At 45.4% G+C, this 21,249-nt stretch overlaps 1 protein-coding gene across 1 annotated transcript in view; it reads right to left on the bottom strand.

The window, feature by feature from the left end:
* The window catches only part of KCNK2 (potassium two pore domain channel subfamily K member 2), a 151,663-nt gene extending 133,028 nt beyond the window's left edge, over window positions 1-18,635 (bottom strand). The window contains exons 1-2 of the mRNA XM_056110674.1: window positions 18,360-18,635; window positions 14,941-15,251 (exon numbers count right to left, since the gene is read on the bottom strand). Coding sequence (XP_055966649.1) covers window positions 14,941-15,251; window position 18,360 — 312 coding nt within the window. The 5' untranslated portion in view covers window positions 18,361-18,635. The remainder of the gene's footprint in view (window positions 1-14,940; window positions 15,252-18,359) is intronic.
* Between the last annotated feature and the right edge of the window lie 2,614 nt (window positions 18,636-21,249).

The following is a 21,249-nucleotide window of genomic DNA, read 5'->3' on the forward strand; positions in this document are numbered from 1 at the left end:
AAACAATTCCCATAAAAAACTGGGGTAGCCATCCTAGTATCTGACCACATTGATTTCAGACTGAAGAAGGTCACAAGAGACAGTGAAGGGCATTTCTTTTAGATCAAGGGATCTGTACAACAGAAAGAATTTACAATACTAAATGCATATGCACCTAATGAGGGACCAGCAAAGTACATAAAACAACTACTTACTGACTTGGAGGAAGACATAAATACTAACACAATACTAGTGGTAGACTTCAACACCACTTTATCACCTCTTGATAGATCAACCAGACTCAAGCTTAGCAAGGACATACCTCATCTGAGGGAAAAAAATGGAAGAAAGGGATTTAGTAGATATATACAGGACACTTCATCCTCAAAAAGCTAAATACTCATTCTTCTCAAGTGTGCATGGAACATTCTCCAAGATAGACCACGTGCTGAGCCACAAAACATACCTTCATAAGATTAAGAAGACAGAGATTGTATCAACAGTCTTCTCAGACCACAATGCACTGAAATTAGAAGTAAATCACACACACAAACAGAAAACTAAATCAAACACCTGGAAATTAAACAGTTCACTATTGGACAATGAGTGACTTAGACAGGAAATCAAAGAGGAAACCAAAAGATTCCTGGAAAACAACGAAAATGAGGACACGAGTTACCAAAACTTATGGGACACAGCAAAAGCTGTGTTAAGAGGAAACTTTATAGCTCTACAAGCATTTCTCAGGAAGGAGGAGTGAGCCCACATAAGAAACCTAACCTCACAGCTTAAAAGCTTGGAGAAGGACCAACAAAAGGAGCCCAATCCGAACAGGACGAAGGAAATAACAAAACTCAGAGCAGACATTAACGAGATGGAAACCCAAAAAACAATTCGAAAGATCAATGAAACCAAGAGCTGGTTCTTCAAGAAAATAAACAAGATCGATAAGCCTCTAACAAAACTCACAAAGAAAGGGAGAGAGAAAACCCTAAGAAACCGAATCAGAAATGAAAAGGGGGTCATTACAACAGAAACTACAGAAATTCAAAGGATTCTCAGGGAGTACTTTGAGAAGCTTTATGCCACGGAACACAGAACCCTCAAGGAAATGGATAAATTTCTAGATTCCTGTAGCCTCCCAAGGCTGAACCATGAAGACTTGGGATACCTGAAAAGACCTATGACCATCAAGGAAATTGAAACGGTAATAAAAAGTCCCCCCAAGCAAAAAAGTCCTGGCCCAGATGGATTAAACTAGTGAATTCTTCCAAATCTTTAAAGAAGACTTACTGCCAATCCTCTTTAAGCTTTTCCACAAAATGGAAATATGAAAAACACTTCCGAACAGTTTCTATGAATCAAATATCAACCTGATACCAAAAGCAGACAGAGATACTGCAAAAAAAGAGAATTAAAGGCCTAGAGATCCCTGATGAACAAAGACGCAAAGATCCTCAACAAAATATTAGCAAATAGAATCCAACAACTCATCAAAAAGATCATATACTATGACCAAGTAGAATTCATCCCAGGGATGCAAGGATGGTTTAACATTCGAAAATCAATCAACATAATCCATCATATCAACAAAAGAAAGGATAAGAATCATATGATCATATCAATAGATGCAGAGAAAGCATTTGACAAGATCCAGTACCCGTTTATGATGAAAACCCTCACCAAAATGGGGATATAGAGGGGACTTTCCTCAATATAGTTAAGCCATCTACCACAAGTCTACAGCAAGCATCATCCTTAATAGGGAAAAACAGAGAGCCTTTCCCCTAAGATCAGGGACGAGACAAGGAGGCCCACTCTCTCCACTACTGTTCAATATAGTACTGGAAGTATTTTCAATAGCAATTAGGCCAAAAAAAAGATATTAAGGGCATCCAGGTAGGAAAGGAAGAAATCAACCTCTCACTATTCGCAGATGATATGATACTATACTTAGAGAACCCTAAAATATCTACCAAGAAACTCCTAGAAACAATAGACTTGTATAGTAAAGAAAGTGACAGGCTATAAAATCAATACCCCAAAGTCCATGGCTTTCCTATATGCAAATAGTGAAAGAGAAGAAATTGACATGAAGAAAACAATCCCGTTCACAATTGTGCCTCAGAAAATCAAGTACCTAGGAATCAGCTTAACTAAGGAAGTAAAGGACATGTACAAAGAAAACTACAAAACGCTACTTCAGGAAATAAAAGAGGACATAGGAAATGGAAAAAAATATCCCCTGTTCATGGATTGAGAGAATTAACATTGTCAAAATGGCAATACTTCCCAAAGCACTGAACAAATTCAATGTGATCCTTATTACAATACCCATGACATTCTCCAAAGAAATGGAGCAAATACTCTTGAAATTTATATGGAACAATAAGCCCCCATGAATAGCTAAAGCAATTCTTGGAAAAAAGAAAATGGGAGGAATCAACCTCCCTAACTTCAAACTCTACTACAAAGCAGTAATAATTAAAACAGTGTGGTACTGGAACAAAGGCAGAGCTGCAGACCAATGGAATAGGGTTGAATATAATGACATCTCCCCCCAAGCATATGATCATCTAATCATTGGTAAGGGGGCAAGAAAAGTGACGTGGGGAAAGGAAAGTCTCTTTAGTAAATTGTGCTGGCAAAACTGGACAGCTACTTGCCAAAAAAAACTGGGCTCAGATCTCTGCCTAACACCACGTACAAAAGTAAGATCAAAATGAATTCAAGACCTCAACATCAGACCAGAATCCATAAGGTACATTTAAGACAGAGTTGGCAAAACCCTCCATGACACTGAAGCTAATGGTATCTTCAAAGATGTCACACCACTGGCCGAGCAAATGAAAATAGAGCTAGACAAATGGGACTATCTTAAACTAAGAAGCTTCTGCACCTCCAAAGAAACAGTGACCAGAATACAAAGACAGTCTACAGAATGGGAAAGGATATTCACCCAATATTTACATTCGACAAGTGGTTGATATCAAGGATATACAAAGTACTGGTTGAACTCTACAAGAAGAAAACAACCAACCCCATAAAAAATGGGGCAAGGAAATGAACAGACACTTTCTCAAAGAAGAAATTCGAATGGCTAAAGGCACATGAGAAAATGCTCTATGCCATTAATCATCAGGGAGATGCAGACCAAAACAACATTGAAATATCTCCTCATACCACAGAGACTGGCCCACATCCAAAAGAACAAAAGCAACAGGTGCACGGATGTGGCGAGAAAGGGACACTCCTTCACTGCTGGTGGGAATGCCGACTGTTTCAGCCCTTTTGGAAAAAGTATGGACGATTCTCTAAAAATTAGAAATTGAGCTCCCAGTTGACCCAGCAATACAACACTTGGGAATATATCCCAGAGAGGCAAAAAAAAAGTATAGTTGAAGTGACATCTGCACCTGTTTGTTCATTGCAGCAGTCTTTACAATAGCCAAAATCTGGAATAAACCTGAGTGCCCGAGAACAGATGACTGGTTAAAGTAACTTGGTACATCTACACAATGGAATACTATGTAGCAATTAGAAAAGATGAAGTCATGAAATTTACATACAAGTGGTACTACATGAAAAATATCATGCTAAGTGAAATGAGTCAGGAAGAGAGGGACAGACATTGCATTCATGTGGGGAATGTAATGTAACAAAATAGGAGTAGGAGACTACCACCCAAGAATAGCTGAGATAAGTACCAGGAGGTTCATTCCATGGCTTGGAGGCCAGCCGCACATGCTAGGGGAAAAGGCAGCTCAGATAGAGAAGGGAGCACCAAATATAGGGTGTTGGGAGGATCCTCCCAGGATGGGAGATGCATGCTGAAAGTAGACTATAGACCAAACATGATTGCCACTCAATTCCTCTTTTGCAAACCACATCATCCCAAAGGAGAGAGAACAAAAGGAAATGCCCTGCCTCAGAGACAGGGTGGGATGGGAGGGATGGTGCATGGGAGGGATACTAGTGGTAGTGGAGAATGGGCACTAGTGGAGGGATGGGTACTGAATCATTGTATAATTGAAAACCAAGCACAAATATTTGTAATTCTGCAACTGTACCTCATGGTGTCTCAATAATAAAAATTTATTAAAAAAAAAAAACCTACAACTCCAGCCAGTGTACACAGGCGCTGAGAAGTCCACCCCATCGACCTGTCAAAGTCTGAGTCCACAGCCCTCCCCTGACCCTCTAATCCCACTGCCCCCCACACCACTGGTAAAAACACAGTTTGCAAAGCCTGCGGACAGAGGTGGGCTACATTCAGGGTCAAGGGTAACTTTTCTGGCTAAGGGAAGACTGAAGAACTTACCCGGAGGTGGGAACACCAATATCCCCAACTCAAGCTTCTAGCCCCTAGGTTGGAACTCTTGTTATTCTCTGACAGCAATTTCTCTGCTTCCCACTCCCCAGATCCTACCAAGAGTTGTCATCAATCAAAACAGGCAGAAGCATAGAATATCCCCAATCATCATGAACAAATGTAAACCAACCCTGACACCACTGTCAGCTTAATATCCACCCACCCAAGGAGTGAAGGAAAGCTGTTTAATCCAACCCCTAGAAATTTATAAATCGTTTGAATCAAAATGAAGAGAAAGAAATATGCCACACACAAGGGGACCAAAAGAACCCCAGAGAAAGATCTAAATGAAACAGAACTAGGAAACTTATGGAAGAAGAACTAAAAGTAACAGTCTTAGTGAAACTTAAAAAAATAAAAACAAGAACAACCAATTATAAAATGAGAACTCTAAGGCTAGAAAAAATACTTGCTCTTCATAAAGAAATTAACAGAATAAAAAAAAACACAAGACGTGTTCCAACAGCAGACAAGAAAAGTGGCAGATAGAATCAGCAAGTTGAAGTATAGGGCAATTTTCAGAAAGCACCCAAACAGAGGAAAGAACATTTTAAGAAATGAAAAAACAGCATATGGGGTAATAAAAACAGAAACAAGAGTCACTTGAATGGGTTCCAGGAGGAAAAGATGGAGAGAAAGACATAATAATCTTGATCACTTGATCACCTGACATCCCGTTACTCATCGATTTGCTCCAGCGGGTGACAGTAATATCTCCATTCAACCCTGTTGCATGCTAGTGTAGCCCAATGGCATCTGCTCGCTCCAGAACACGAAGAGCTTCAAACCGATCATTCAGGGTCTTGACAAAGAAGTCTGACCATCTCATAGGTGGGCAGCCACGCAATCTTTTGATGTCCCGTGGAATCCAGTTGGCAACAACTCTAGTCCAGTGGTCGTCTCCAAATTGCATTATGTGTCCAACCCATCTGATTTTTGATGCCTTGACAAATGAGACAGCGTCCCTGATTCTTGATCGCCAACAGAGGTCAGAACTCCGGATTCTTTCTCTCACTTGAGTGAAGCGTGAAACTCCAAGCATAGCTCTTTCGATTCCTCTTTGGGAGACCCAAATAGCATTCTCATTTTTTATTTTTATGACGACAGCAAAAATAATCTTATTTGAACAAATAAAAGATGAGAATTGTCCTAACTTGGGGAAGAAACCAGACATCTCCATCTAACAGGTTCAAGAGTTCCAAACAAATAAACTTCCAGACATTACTGAAGCCAAGTAGCAAAGACTAAAGCATCTGAAGAAAAAGGTGTATTACTCCCCTCAAGGCCCTTTCAAAACCCTCATTAACCCTTCTTGAAAAGCACTAATTTATGCAATCTCTTTGGGTTTATATGTATATTTTGGATATTTCATATAATCAAAATAATATCATATGTGGTTGTTTGTGTCTGACTTTTGCACTCAACATTATGCTGTCAAAGTATGTATGACTTTTTCATTCCTTTTTTATGGCTGAGTAAATATCACATTGTTAAGACCCCCAACATTTTGTTAATATAGTCATTGGTTGGTGGATATTTAAATTGTTTTATTTTCTTGCTGTTATGAATAATGCTGCTAAAAATGCACAAGATTTTGTGTAACATATGATTTAAATTTTCTATGAATGTATTTGAGGAGTGGTAAAAAAAGAAAAAGGTATATTACAAAGTAAGCCTCTCTAAAATGAGGTGAAGTTTCCACCGCAGAAATCTTTAAGGGCAGAAAGGAACAATACCATATTCTTAAAGTGTTGAAATAAAAGTAAATATCCACTCACCAGTGTAGGCTATAAACTGCTGGTTTATCAATAAAACTGATAAAGGGGTAGACAGCTCTATAGACAGGAGTTAGAGGAATTAATCCTCAATAAATGACCTTGCCAAAAATGCTAATGGAGCAATCACAATAGTGAAGACATGGAGACCATGTAGAGTACAATGATAGAGGATGGATAGAGAGTATGCAGTGCAGACACACAGAGGAATATTATTCAGCTATTTTAAATTGATGGAAGTTTTCCACCTAGAGCTAAACAGAAGGAACTCCAGGAGGTTATGCAAAAAGAAGTGAATTACAAGCAGAAAGACAAATATTAGATAATTTCACTCATAGGAGCAATATAAAGAAACAAAGCAGGTGAAGAGTTAAGGTTAAATAAAAATAATGCCCTGACACTGATAATAAACATGAGGGTCCAGAGGGGCTTGAGGGGACTAAGACTCTTTCTTCAAATAATGTTCCTATGCCTTTTTTTATGAAAGGTGTTTTCTTTAAAATATGTTTTGATAAGCAAATAAATGAACACAGTCACCACCAGCACTATAAATGCAATTAAATTTAAGTCCAGAAATTCTAGGAATGATTAAACCAGGAAGTCTGTGGCAAAACAAAACAAAACAAAACAAAACAAACTGTGTTCTTAGATGACAACCCCCAATAAAATTCTTCTGAGGGCGGTGTATGGTGCCGCCAGCAGATCAATCTGTACCTGTGAGGCGACTGCATCATGATGGCGCCTTCAGACTTCCAGATACCCCAAAATTGCTGCTGTGCCTTTGGCCAGACCCCAACAACTTGGGGCAAAGTTTACCAAGAAAGCAAACGGCCAAAAGTTAGGTATGTGGAAAACACACCCACAAACCACCTCTGGCTCAGCTATATAATTGGAGGCATGACCTCTCTGGTTCCTGATTGAACTGCTTAATGGCCATGATCCCTGAGACTCAGAAATAAATCTCAAAACCCAAAGGCTTTTGGCAGAAAAGCGTCCTATTCCTGCAGTAGGTTACTGACTCTGGGCCACGCCAGGTGGGAATAGGTTTCATGCCTTGGCCTGTTCCCCCTGGCGGCCTGGTGACTGCCATCCTCCAGAGGCCACTGGACAGTCAGGCTTGAGCCCACAGTGACGAGACACGCAGGTCCTCACGGGATGGGGGTGGAGCCGGTCCTGTCCTCCCCATCCCAACGAGACCCCAAGTCATCGCCCACGATCGGCCTCTCTGGCTCCTGATCAAGCTGCTTAACGGCCCTGATCCCAGAGACTCAGAAACAAATCTCGAAACCCAGTGGCTTTTGGCAGAAATGCGTCCGGACCCGACAGTAGATTACTGTCTCCAGGCCACCCCGGTGGGGAAAGAGTGCTGTCCCTCCGCCTGCTCCCCCTTGGTGGCTTGGTGGCCATCATCCTCCAGAGGTCATTGGACAGTCAGGTCTGGGCCCTCAGTGACGAGACATCTTGGGCCTCACAGGATGGGGGTGGAGCCGATCCTGTCCTCCCCACCCCAACGAGACCCCAAGTCATCACCCATGAGTGGCCTTTCTGGCTCCTGATCAAGTTGCTTAACGGCCATGAACCCAAAGACTCAGGAGCAAATCTTGGAACCCAGCAGGTTTTGGCAGAAATCCCTCCAGATTTAAGTGTTAAAATTTCGGAATTTCAAAATCGCATGGCCACTACTGCAGCTGTGTGACATAATATGTTATTCATAACCAGCAATAGAAAACAAATTGTCTACTGTTGCCTTTTCAGCAGATCTGAATGTTGGGGTAAAATCTCAAATAATAATGGTGGGTCTGGTGTCAAAATATTGAATGTGATCAAAGTAGAGAAAGAGAGAGTAATGAGGAAATCATCTGTACCACAGGTAGGGGGAGGGTGTGGGGTGAGGGTATACTGAGGTTGTTGGGGGTGGAGAATGGGCACTGGTGAAAGTACGGGTGTTTCATTGTATGACCAAACTTAGACCCGAAAGCTTTGTAACTGCTCTCATGGTGATTCAATAAATAAAATTATAAAAAAAGAAAAAAAAGTAAGGTGGAGTTCATGCACAGTTCAATCAGCTAATCAGTGGCTGAATAAATAGCAGTACTCCTACATTAAAGACAAATTCTTCTGAGGGGAAAATTTCCCCTAAAAGAGGAGAAATGGGGAATAACTGAAGAGTTGTTAACAAATAAGTGGAAGATTATGGGTGATGGGTATGGTGTTAGAATTATGTCTGTGAGAAACATTATAAATAGTATTATAAACCAAAAATAAAAAATAAATCAATAAAGATTAAGAAACTATAAACAATGGAAGATTCTGGGTGAACATACAGACATATGTAAGGAGACCTCTCAGAGCTGTGCAGAGATAGGAGAGATTTTGGTCAGCTTAGAATGGGTGAGTTTTGGATACCTTAATTCTTCTTCACATTTCCCCTATTGTTTACATTTTGTACAAGAATATATTCATAGTTGGTGAATGCTGAAAATTAAAAAAAGGGTTAGAACCCTGTAATCCTCCAGGAGCCCAGTAATCCAAGCACGTCCTTACCACCCACCCCTCTGCTCCTCCTCCTTCCAGATAATAATCACCTTTCTGACTGATCTCACCTGGTCACACCTCAGTCTGAACCGTGCCCAACCACACTTTAGTGTTGCTCACTGTGGCCTCATAATTGTGCTCATTTTCCTCGTGTGTAATTTTGTCTCCAGAGTCGCATAACTTCCTGCTGAGCCTCAGAGCTCTGCCAGGAGCACATAGACACACCAACAACTTACCATGGGCAAAGTATGGCCCAGCTGCCTGGGCTGGAGATCTGATCTTGGCCCCACCTGCCATCTCTCCTCCCAGTTCCTTTCAGAATTGCTACTGCCCCGACGTGGGCAGGTCTGCAGGGTTCATTCCCTCCAGAGTGGCCCCCATGGGTCTGATTTCAGAGTCACTGTCCAGAGCCCACTTGACTGGTTCCATACTTCCTTGACTTAAAGACACCTCATCACCAAAAGTTCCACCTGATTCTAGGTCAAATAAATTGTCCTCCACCCATCAGCCCACACTTCTGAATCCCACCCCCTGTGTCTTCTGTCTTCACATGACTGAGATTCTCCACTTTTTCACAGGGATCCCGTTTTAGGAATTCTTTAGCAGGTAAACTCACAGAGACCAAATTATCATCTGCTTTACATGCCAGTAAATTTCAGTACCTAGGACAACGCACAGAGTAGAAATTCAATACGTTTTTAATGAATGCATGTTTATAGAATGAATACAAAATACTTCTTTTTAAAATAAACATAATTTTAATTAACTTTTTTGTTGTTTTGTTTGGGGCCACACCCAGCTATGCTCAGTTGCTCCTGACACTCCCCTCAAGAAATACTGGTGTGGCTGGAGCAATAGTACAATAGTACAGCAGGTTTTTGCCTTGCATACGGCTGACCTGGGTTCAATTCCCAGCATCTCATACAGTCTCCCGAGCACTGCCAGGAGTAATTTCTCAGTGAAGAGCCAGGAGTAACCCCTGAGCATCATTAGGTGTGACCCAAAAAGCAAAAAAAAAAAAAAGAAAGAAAGAAAGAAAAGAAAATACTGGTGGTGCTCGGAACCATATGGGATACCAGGGATCAAACCAGGATTGGGTGTGTGCAAGACAAGTGCCTTACCCACTGCACTATCTCTTCAGCCCTTCAAAATTCTTTTAATTGAGGAAACATTATTTGACATGATTGTTTTCTGCAAATACAGTTTCATACTCTTCAAAGAAATGCATTACCACACCCCAACATACCACCCAGTGCCTCTACTCCACAGTGATTAGTCTCCTTGCTCTCCCAACCCCCTTTCCTATCTTTCTGGTGATTTCAGTTCTGCATCTGAAGTCCAGGGCTGGCACCCATCGGTTTCATCTGCTCTCCTGATTTTCTCCTCCATATCCCATACGAACAAGACCAGACAGTATTGTTTCTTTCTCTTTTGGACTTATTTCACTTCACATCAACCCTACGGTTTCATCCATGTTGTCACAAAGGTAAGATTTAATCTTTTGCATAATTGTACAGAGTTCCTGATGCATATAGGACACATTTCCATCTACCCATCTGCCACTGGGTACATAGGTTGTTTCCAGATCTGGGGCATTGTAACTAGGGATGCAAAACACATGCACAGAAACACTTCATTTGAAAAAGTTTAGTTCATGGGCATTTGAGAAGGCCTAGAGCTCCAGGTTTCTCCTTGGACTAACCAGGTATCCACAGTGCATTTTTCTCTTCAAACAGGGTAAGTCAAGCTCACCCCTTAGAAGGCCCAGGAGGACCCTTGGCTTCCTTGACTCCTGCACCCCAGTGATCAAGTGACTGCAGATAACCATAGCAAGTACATATATGGGACTCCTTCCCCCTTCCAAGAGCACTCTGCTCCATACTCAAAATCCAGTTTCTGCTCCCCTGGACTCTTCACCTTCCTGACTCCCAACAAGGAGTTAATCCCCCACCACTCCTCCAGTTTCAGTCTCAAGTACTTCTACTGTGAAGTGTATTCTCAGCAGTCTCCTCTACTTGACTTTGAAGGAGTGAGTGACTTGAGAGTGAGCAGGTTTTTTTCCATCGTTTTCTTTGGCTGAAAACCCAGCATAGAGATCAAGTCGATGGAGGTGTCCAACAATGGCAGGGCAGGAGCAGCAGAGGCAAAGCAAGAAGGAACCGAGCTCTTAGTTAAGATAGCTCCAATGGTAGACAGGTCCTTGACAATTGTGTCCATTTCTTCTCCCCTACAACAGGTACAACACCTTTCTTATACCCCTCTCCCCTCCCCACCACACACGCTTAGGAGGCACAGGGGAAACTCAAATGAGAAAACAAAAGTCAATTTCCCCAAGAGGTATTATAATTACCAAAGTAAACAGTTCATCAATTTGGCCTTAGGTTTCAATCCAGAGTTGATGCAGCCAACCTGGAAGCAACTGGACTGTAGAACAGGTGCAGCTCAGTAAGCAGGCCTCTCCTTATACTTAACCTCATACAGGAGGACCAGAAAGTGGCCAGAAAGAACACTGAGCTCTGGCTGAAACGCTCTCTAACCAAAGACAACACCATGCTGCATTGTGTGCATCCCTACCACTGAGAACTCCTTATATTCAAAGTCATATAGCCCATTATACTGCTTATCAGATTGCGTTGGAGGCAATAAATGACAGTGGGGAGAATGATTACTCTCCATCTGGCCTGGGGGACAACCTGACCACCGCATGCTTTTGCAAAATGATAGCTCACTTTGCCTCTGTTTCCAAACAAATTAACTTCCATGCTAAGGTGCTTGCCTCTGAGTTGGCAGATGGCTGAACCACATGAGATGTGTGAGGGTAAATGTGTACCCTCTGTTGTGTGCCACTGTTCATGGGACTCAACACTTTAAAACTCAAATGTTTTCATGTGATTCTTTAGTACTCACATCTTACTTCAAAGCAAAAAATATTTAAGAATGAAAGTGTCCCAAGACCCACACTGCCACTATCACTTTATCTTGATATCTGTTTCTTTTTCAATTGCCTGAGGAGCAGAGTCAATATCAGCACTTAAAAGGTCAAGAGACAGCCAACCTGGTTTGATTCCAAGCACTACCTATGGTACCCCGAGCATCATCAGGACTGATACCTGAAGACAGGGCCAGGAGTAAGCCCTGAGAAGCTAGGTGTGACCCCCCAAAACAAACAAAAATACTCATGAGGACTTAAAGGTTTATGGAATGGAGTGAACAGAGGTTGTAAGACACTTGGAAATAGATGAGAATTGTATGAATAAAGTCAAATTCTAATAAGTGACTACTGAAACATTGGCCTATCTCCTGCTTTAACCCTTAATCTGGATACTTGAAGCTGTGCTTCAAGACATTTTTTACCTGAAGAAATTATAGGCAAATGAAGAAAAAAATAACTTACTAATAAGTACAGTTACAAGGGAAGTGACTTAACAGACAACTTGTGCATCAAAAACACTGAATAAGCACAAAATACTAACAATTTCCAGTAAAAGTATTCAAGGTAAAGTGGATTTCCCTATAGAGCAGAAAAAAAACAGGTCATACCTTGAGCTGTGCCTGAGTCCCTTCCAAACACCCTGGGCAGCTGTGAGTGGAGGCGCTTGCCTTGCACGCAGTCAACCCTGGTTCCATCCCTGGCATCACATACCATCCCTGAGCATGGCTGGGAGTAAGTCCTGAGCACCACAGGTGTGGCCACAAACTCAAAAAATAAACATCTCACCCTCCTGTCCACTTGACTTTCTTTACACAGATTAACCTTCCTCTTCACAGCTGCCCCAGCTGATATTTTTTCCTCTTTCCCAAGAGATCATTTAAGGCTTGGAAAGAATGATTTGTCTAGATAGGCATTTCCCAAAGTAGGAGATGCAGAGAGATGGGAGAGTGGAGCAGTAACAGCCGTGGGCAAAGTGGAGTGCTTCTGTTTGTTTGCTTAAAGAAAGTGGATTCCAGGAGATACTGGGTGATTTTTTTTTCTGGAAAGGGATAACCTAAGCCAGTTGGAAGCTTGTGTACTGGAACCGTGTTCTTCAATTTTTGTACCCTGTCATGGCAGCTTTCGGGCAGTTGCGGCCTTGGCAGTAAACCATTGGTTTTCCACCTTTCTATACCCATAGGCCAGCACAGCTCTGGAACCAGTGGTTGATGACCATTGGTCTACATCAATTTTTTTTCAGCTCTGGTCCCCTTCTGACTTTGCTTCTCTCCAATGCCCCCATCCTACCTGTTGTCCCCCTAGTCGGGTGCCGCATCTTCCCCCTCATTCATGCACTTTCAACTGTGTCCTCTTTGCAGTGTCCTGGGGACACACAGGGGGAAATATGGTGTCTAGTCCTGATAAATGCTGTCTAAATAATTATTCCTAGCAGGTTATTCAACTGGAATTTCAAACAGTCCACCTGATGCAATGTTTGCACACTTACTTCATGCTGCTTCCAAATACAATGTGTCACTGAACCCAGAGGAAGTAAGAATTCTTCAAGGTTTTAGTGCTTCTTAGGATTGTGCAGGACAAGTGAGAGCAAAGAGGCAGCAAGACTGGAGGACCAGATCAAGGGATGCTGGAAACAGGGACATAGGTGGGAAACTTTGCTATTATATGGGAAATGTCACTATTCTCTCAGAAGAGTTGAGAATTCCATGTTTGGGCACAGCTCTTTGATGTGACTCTCCTTAGGGCTGTTGTACACAGACTGTTCTTTACAATGTGAAGCCTTGTGGTCATCTAGGGACCAAGTCATCAGTGTTCTTCCAAGGGCTCTGAAGTGAACATTATGGACAACAAAGTGTTTTTATTAAGGTTTTTCCACTGCTTTCTAAAGGCATTTGCCACTGAACATGTAATAGACAATGACATCATGTAAGTACCCCTTTTATGCGCATGGGGGTGGGAGGGAGGGGGGTCAAAATTTTTTTCTGACTCGCTTTATTGCAATACTGGTTTTATGGTGGCAGCCTGGGAGTCTGTGACCTCTCAGGCTGCCTGTGTATCTATTTGAAGATCCTTTTCAAAACTGAAGGCAGAAGGGGAAAAGCATCTATATGAGGCTGCATTTAAGTGAGCAAAGAGTCCTTTCTTTGCAAAACCCTCAGCAAAATGTGACTAAAAGAGTCTGCATGTGTTTCCATGGGAGGATTAGGGGATGGGGGCCTAAGGCAAGAGAAAGTAAGAGGAAAGGTATGAGATTATTTTCTATAGTTCCTAGGAACCTATTTTCTATAGGTTCCAACCAACAATAATTTCTTCCTTGAAGCTATAATTCCAACTCATGTAAGTAAAACAAAGGCACACAGAAGAGAGAGCTATGTTCCCAAATGACTCAGTTTCTATCCACTGAACGTCAAATTAGGTAAGAAAAGCAAGTTCTCTTGGAAAATAAACATGTCTACAGTTGAAATATCTTCAGCAACCAGACAGATCTCTCCTTGAAAAAAAATCTAGGATGTTCTTCTAGACCAAGGTTCTCAGTTTGCCCTGCAGACTCTTTTCTTCAAAGTAACTACCACAATATCACCATCTTCAAGGAACCTAACAAGGACTTTTTAAATCACTTTGGAATTCACCTTTGAAACAAAAGGTTTTCATAAGGATACTGCTCTGCTATTAAAGAGTCCCTTAAAACTAAATTGGTTTTTATTCCAATAATCTATTGTTTCCATGTCATAGTAGAATGTGAAAAATGTTCTACTTTTAGAACATCAGTATGGGACCTTTCCAATGAGCCTTAGAGGGCAACAATCACTTTACCCTAAATATCTAAACAAGGCAGTTAGCAGAGGGATAGACAGTAATCAACTGTTACTTGTTAACCATAAAGGATGCTTGGCTCAAGGCAAATCGTCCTGTGACAGCATGGACATGAAGCCACAAACCTCCCTCCCCACCTCCTCTGCTTCCTGCACAGAGCATACCCCATGACACAGTCAGCAACAACCATGTAACCAAAAGGGTCCTCAGCAGGTAACCCCATGTCCATATCCAGTCCACTGGTTGGTCTGTGACAAAACAAAGAGAAAGCAAAGGAGACCACAGAAAGGCAATGTAGACAGCAAGAGAAAAGATGAAACAGTGGAGGGGGTCGGGCGGGAAGAGGGATGGAATGGAAAAACGTGGCAGAAGAAGTACACACAGGAGGCAAGAAGAGTGGAAGCCAGAGTTTCCCCTAAAGGAGCAAAGAGAAATACGGCCCCAAACCCCCAGGACTGAGCTAAATGGTCCCCTGCGCTCACTCCTTGCATCAGCAGGTTGGAAATAGAGTGGCAGTGGCTCCCTGGAGCCATTACCTGGATAAGCTCATCCAGCTCTGTTGAATTGACACAAGCATGTTGGGAAATGAAGGTCTGTTTCTGGATAACGATGGTCGTCCTCTGGGAACTCTCATGAGGCTGCTCCAGAGCTTTGAACACCGTAGCGCCGATGATGAGGTAGAGGACCACCACCAGAAAAATCGTGGAGACCGTCTTCCATTTCATCACATTAATGGCTGTGTCACTCTCCACCCGGGAAGCAAGCACTGTGGGTTTTGTGGAAAATGAGAGCCTTGGTTTGGAGTTCTGAGCTGCAGATTTAGGATCCAGCAAATCTGGTGCCGCCACTGGGAAGGACAGAGGAGAAGGATTAGACTGAAAGGATGCCGGGTCAGGCAAGAGTGAACAGAGTTTCTGCCTAGAATCTGATTATAAAAGGGCTCCAGAAGGGGCTGGGTCTCAACTCTAGGCTGCTACTGGGGTTCCACATGGGAGGAAAGAATCATGAGGTGGAGTTGGACACTCAAGCCAATGAAAAAAGTGCCTGAGCTCATCCTAAACAATTTCTCCAATTTTACCTATCCAGCATATCATTAACCAAGACTTTGTTTAGTCTTCAGTTTCAACAGTCCCCAAACTAGACAGTCATATAATAAAAGTAGTGAGCTGATCCTTGTTCTCAAGAACATAATAAGTAAAGTAAGTAAAGTAAAGGCCCTCCCGTTGATCATCGATTTGCTCGAGCGGGCCCAGTAACGTCTCCATTGGAGACTTTGTTGTTACTGTGTCTGGCATATCGAGTACGTCACGGGGAGCTTGCCAGGCTCTGCCGTGCGGGTGAGATACTCTCGGTAGCTTGCCGGGCTCTCCGAGAGGGGTGGAGGAATCAAACTTGGGTCGACCATGTTGGCTGCGTGCAAGGCAAACGCCCTACCGCTCTGCTATCATTTCTATAAGCATCGCCTCAAAGAACATTATTTCTAATTATAAAACTTCATCAAGTAAAGGAACTGTATTACAAGCAAACTTGTGATCTGAAACTGGTTCAAAGGAAAATATGGTTCTTTTTTTTTGCCAAAGATAAATAAACTGCTTGAGTGTCCTGACATTTCTCTTTACTCCTTCTCCAAAACGAACCAGAATTAAGCATTCTTCAAGGTCCCTTATTTAATCTCTGATGTTTAGAAAGAAGCAAAAGTATCACTCGCTACCCATGTTGGCACAGCCCTTTGCAGCTTCCTATGGCACATTTTCCATTTCAACAATGACTGTTACTAAGAAAAATACAATTAAAATTTCGTCTCACACCTTAGACCTCACATGCTCAGTATAAAGCTAAGTGCTCCATTAGGCCAAGTTTGTGTGTCTCTAACAAATTCCCCTGGACTCCAAGGTGGCTCTGATCCATTTATTATTCATCTCAGCTACTCAAAAATATCATTAATGGATCTTCTTTTAGAAAATACTAGCATTATGAACTTTCCAAATCATTTGCTAGCAGAATATTTCAGTGGAAGGGAAGTATGGAACCAAAAGGGTTAAGAGAATGGCTGAAAAATACAATATGGGACTTTATAAAAATAAGCAAAAAGCACCAGCTCAACCAGAACTCTGGATCTAAGTCCATAATGAGAACCTGGTTGTAGCCTACAGCACACATACAGGATTGATACATTCATAACCCAAATGAAAAGACACTGTGGAATAAATAATAAGAAATCTCTATGAATTTCACCCAACACCAGACAGACAGCTGAAAACATCTGAGGATGAGAAGGGAATGAAAAAGATCAGTTCTCAGTGGGATCGATCCATATCCTTATCCCACCAATGTGAGTTTCACGTGTGACTATTGCTGTGGGGGTTACTCCTGAAATCTGCAGAGGTACAGCTACTGGAAGCATCAGACTTGAGAGCTGCAAAATGATGGCAGATAAGCCAGAACACGCAACCAGCAAAGCTCCAAGTGCTTTAACTTGGAAGAGATGGAGTCAGAAGCATGAGGAGGTTAACTACCTGTGGCTCCAAGCTGGTTCCACACACAGGCTTCTTCTGAGGATTCAACCTGCTACCTTACACCAACATACCAACAGCTTTGCGCATGCCCCCGCCATCCCCTCCACCCTGTCTTCTGCTTCCTAAAAAATTACAACCCTACAGCACCGTTTTCTAGTGTTTTCATTTTTTTCAAAAAAAATCTGATGACAGTTAAATTCACTGTCCTTGACTGTCTACCCTCTGCCCCCGCTTAGTAAGTGTGAATAAAAAATAAAAGTCATAATCTAAAATTAAGCCATCTCTCCATCTTGGGCATAAAAATAACAGAAAATCACACAGAAGCTCCTGGTTCTCCCTCTAAGGGAGGTTTTCCAAGCGTCTGCTACCCGTTCCCCTGTGCTCACAAATTTCTGATTCTGCACCTCAGTGTTCTACGGTCTACAGAATTGAAAAACACCCAAATTGTTTACCGAGGGGCGCCCTAGTCCCCAGGCCGTTTCCTGTGCTCACAAATTTCTGATTCTGCACCTCAGTGTTCTACGGTCTACAGAATCGAAAAACACCCAAATTGTTTACCGAGGGGCGCCCCAGTCCCCAGGCCGGTTTAAGGTGTTATCATGTTATGCCTTTGGGAGGAGAGGACGTGGATTCATCTATAAATGCCTACATAGATTCTTTCTGCATTCAACACAGCACTGTCTGATTCCGAGTGGGTTTGCTTGCTTCTAAGCTTTTTGCCTTATTTTTCAGTTCGCAGAAATCTGTCTATTGCACGCTCGAGGCAGAGGCAGAAGAGGCAGAAAACCTGTGAAGTCGCTGCAATTCACCAACGAGACAGCCTCTGCGTGGGGAGGGACGCGGGGCAGCTCGGGCTCACCAGCTGCAGGTCTCTGTCGCTGGCCGAGCGTGACTGACTGGTCCACCTCCTTAGCCAGGGAACCCGGCTCGCCCGTGCCACACGCGCCCTGCACGTCTCGGCCGCCTCGGAACCCCTCACCCGCGGCCCCGCATCTGGCCGCGCCTGCCCTGCCTGGCCGCAGGCACCGTCTCGGTTCAGCACCACCGCGCGTCCCGCCAGCCGCGCAACGGGCAACAAGTGTGACCCGGGCACCCGGCGCCCTGCCCGCGGGTCACTGCCGGGAGCGGACCCCGGGAAACGGCCGCCCCCCTCCTATCCCGAACAGCCAAAGCCCTCCGCCCCCGCGAGCAGGGGACAGCAGCGGGGAGCGCAGCGCTTCGCCTCGCAATGGGGCTGGCCAGCACCCCGCGGGCGCCGCGAGGGGCCACGGTCGGGACGTCAGCTTGGAGCGCGGCGGGGGGCACGGGTCTCGCCTCGGGCCCCAGTCGGTGAGGGGGAGGGGGGGTTCCCCGCTGGGCGCGGGATGGCAGGAGCCCCGTCCCCGCCCGCCCCTCGGCACGCATCCGGGATAGAGCCCCCAGCAGGCCATTGTACTCACTTCTTATGCCGAGTCGGGCTGCGAGCTCCGAGCTGCAGCTCCGGGCATTTTCCCCGGCTTTGTTTTCCAAGGTGGGGAGCACGGGGCTGGACGCGGGAGGGGGTGCGGGGGGGCAGCGCGGAGCCACGGAATCGCGGGAAGGAGGGGACAGCGGCGGGCTGGGCCCAGGGCGAAGCCAAGGCCAAGTTGGGCTCCGGCGCCGCCGCCCCCGCGCGCGCCCGCGGCCCGCCCGGGTCCCCCCCGACAGCGCGGGCGCCCGGGGTCCAGCGCCCACCGCCAGCCGCCACCGCCGCCGCCGCCGCCGCCGCCGCCGCCGCCGCCGCCGCGCGCGCTCCGCCCCGGGCTCGGCGCTGGCCCGGCCCCGGGGGGCGCGGCGCGGGGGCGCTGGGTGCAGCCGGAGCAGCCGTGCGCCCCGCGTCTTTGTGCGCGCGCCGAGCTCGGCGCCGCTCCGCATGTCTTTGTGCGTCTCCCCGGGCTCGGCCCCCCGCGCCCATAGCAGGGGGGTGCGCAGTCCTGGGGAGCCTCGGGTGCCTCTCCCGGCCCGGCTCGCCCGCTCCTTTCGCCGCTTTCGGAGCTCGCCGCCTCCCCTCCCGCCCCCCGCCCCCCTCCAGCGCTCCCGGGACGCGCCTCTCCGCACCCCGCCCCACCCTCCCTCGCGACGCCCTGACCGCTGGGTCCCCTCCGAAGCGCCTCACGACCGGTACCCAGCCGGGGCTCACCTGCCGAGGCCGCCGGCTTTGCTCCGGACGCGCGCCGGACCCCCCCTCGTCAGAGCGTCCCCGCAGCTCCCGGTCCTGGTCGGAGGGCGCCCGGCGGGACCCAGCCCAGGGCCCCGCACGCGTGTCCTCGCGTCTCCGTGCTGCCGCCGCCGCCCGCAGAAGGGTCCAGAGAAGAGCCCCCTTGGGCGCCCTGAGACGCAGAGTGGGAGGCGGGGTGCTTGCCATTTCGAGTCGGGGATGGAGTCCCCAACGCCCTCAGGCCCCATCTCTTAGGGTGCTGGCGCTGGTCAACAGGACCCTAAGCAGGGGCTCGCGCCAGGAGTCAGGAGGCAGTAAAGGAGGATCCAAAAATGTCACAAAAATAAAAAGGGAGCTGAGGTTCTCTTCTTTGGGACTCAGACCCCTTTGCTGGGTGCTGAGACTGTTTATAGTGACCATCTGGGGTAAGAGCGGTCCTCTGATCAATGACCACCGTATGAACCTGGGCCTGCAGCGCACCAGGCCAGGGACAGGTAGGACCAAGTCCGAGGTGGGTGGAACGGAGCTAGAGGAGCCAGGAGCTCCGAGCCTGCCGCCCTTCTGGGAGCAGTGGCAGAACTGCCCCACGGGCTCTCCCACCTTCACCCCTTCCTGCCCACTTTCCTCAGCCCTGTGTGGAAGGAATCTTCCAGAAATGCTGCTCCAAGTGTTTCCCTTGTGTCAACAACTTCCCAGAACAGCCCAAGACGGCCGGGGTACAGGGTGGGGGTGGGGGCGGGATCCTGGTAGTCAAGGGTACCTGTCACCCTTTTCTATCAGAGTCTGACCCTGGTCAAGAGGCCGGCGGAGTTGGAGATCCCAGGGCCATCTGTGTGTCCCCGATATGAAAAGGACGTTCCTTATTAGGAATTCCTTCCTACTGGACTGGAAACATGTTTTTCTCGACTTCTGCTCTCAATAGTAATCTAATCGGATATCCTTTATAAAATGTGAATCAGATCTTCTTCCTCCTTCTTTTAGCCTTCTCAAACTCCCCAGGTTACATAAGATGCGCCTCTGCTCATTCCAGACCCCTCCAGGAGGCACTCTCCAGCCGCCCACCTTCCTCCATCCTGCCCCAGCTTCCCAGGGTCCAGGGGAGATGGAGGGGCATGAATGTGTTGGGGCGGGGGGATGTGAATGGTTGTGTGTGTATGTGTGTGTGGAGAGAGAGAGAGAGAGAGAGAGAGAGAGAGAGATCTGGGTTGGAGAAACTGGATCACAGGATGAAGGGGGCTGGCATGTCCATCTGAACTCCCCCAGGAGCTTTGTCTGGCAGACTGGAAATTCAGAGCAGAGCTGCTGTTTCCATCTTAAATGATCTTTTTTTCTGGGAAGCTGAAGTTTCTGTTCATATTCCCTTCGCCTGATTATAGGAGGTTCACCTACAGTATCTCCTGAAATCCAGAATTATAGATGACAACTATCTCTCCACAATGGTTATGGTGTCTAAGTAAATAACGGCACCACCATCTCGTTCAGCTGACAGGAACTCTGTTGTGAGAAAGTTGTGGTACCAAGTTAGCCTCATGTTCTGTAGGCTATGTTTAAATTAAATCCAACCTTTTTCACTTTTCAATATGGAAGCTATTGTCTTTTTAGGTTTGCATTTTGACTCTGCACACCTAATGTGAAATGTCCCTCTCTACTCACTGACAGAAAGTTTTCTGTTTCCACCACCAACTTTGCTCCTAGTCCCGTGCCCCCAGGTAACCTTAATTCTATTGTCAATGTCCACTGACTTGTCTTTTGTTTACTTTGTTTGGTTCAATTTTATTTTCTAATCTTTTACAATATAGGTGACATCATGTATGCTTGTCTTTATCCCTCTGACTGACTCCACTTTGCCTAATCACCTTATATTCCTTCCATTTTGCAGCAAATGTTAAAATCTCTATGTCCATTCTAGCTGTAAAGGATTGTTGTAGAAATAAACCATATCTTCTTTCCCATCATTTGTGGATGACCTCTGTGCTTACTTCCATATTTTAGCTGTTGTACAAAAAACGATGAACTTCGGTGGTGGCTGTGTCTCCCTACATGGATGCTTTTGTTGTCTTTGCCTGGGCGCCTACTGGACTAGATGGGCCGTAGTTTCTTAAGGAAGTTCCATATTGTTTTACAGAATTGCCACATGAATTTCCATCTCCCTT

The sequence above is a fragment of the Sorex fumeus genome, unplaced genomic scaffold (genome assembly GCF_029834395.1).
Source record: "Sorex fumeus unplaced genomic scaffold, SorFum_2.1 ptg000010l, whole genome shotgun sequence".
Lineage (NCBI taxonomy): Eukaryota > Metazoa > Chordata > Mammalia > Eulipotyphla > Soricidae > Sorex > Sorex fumeus.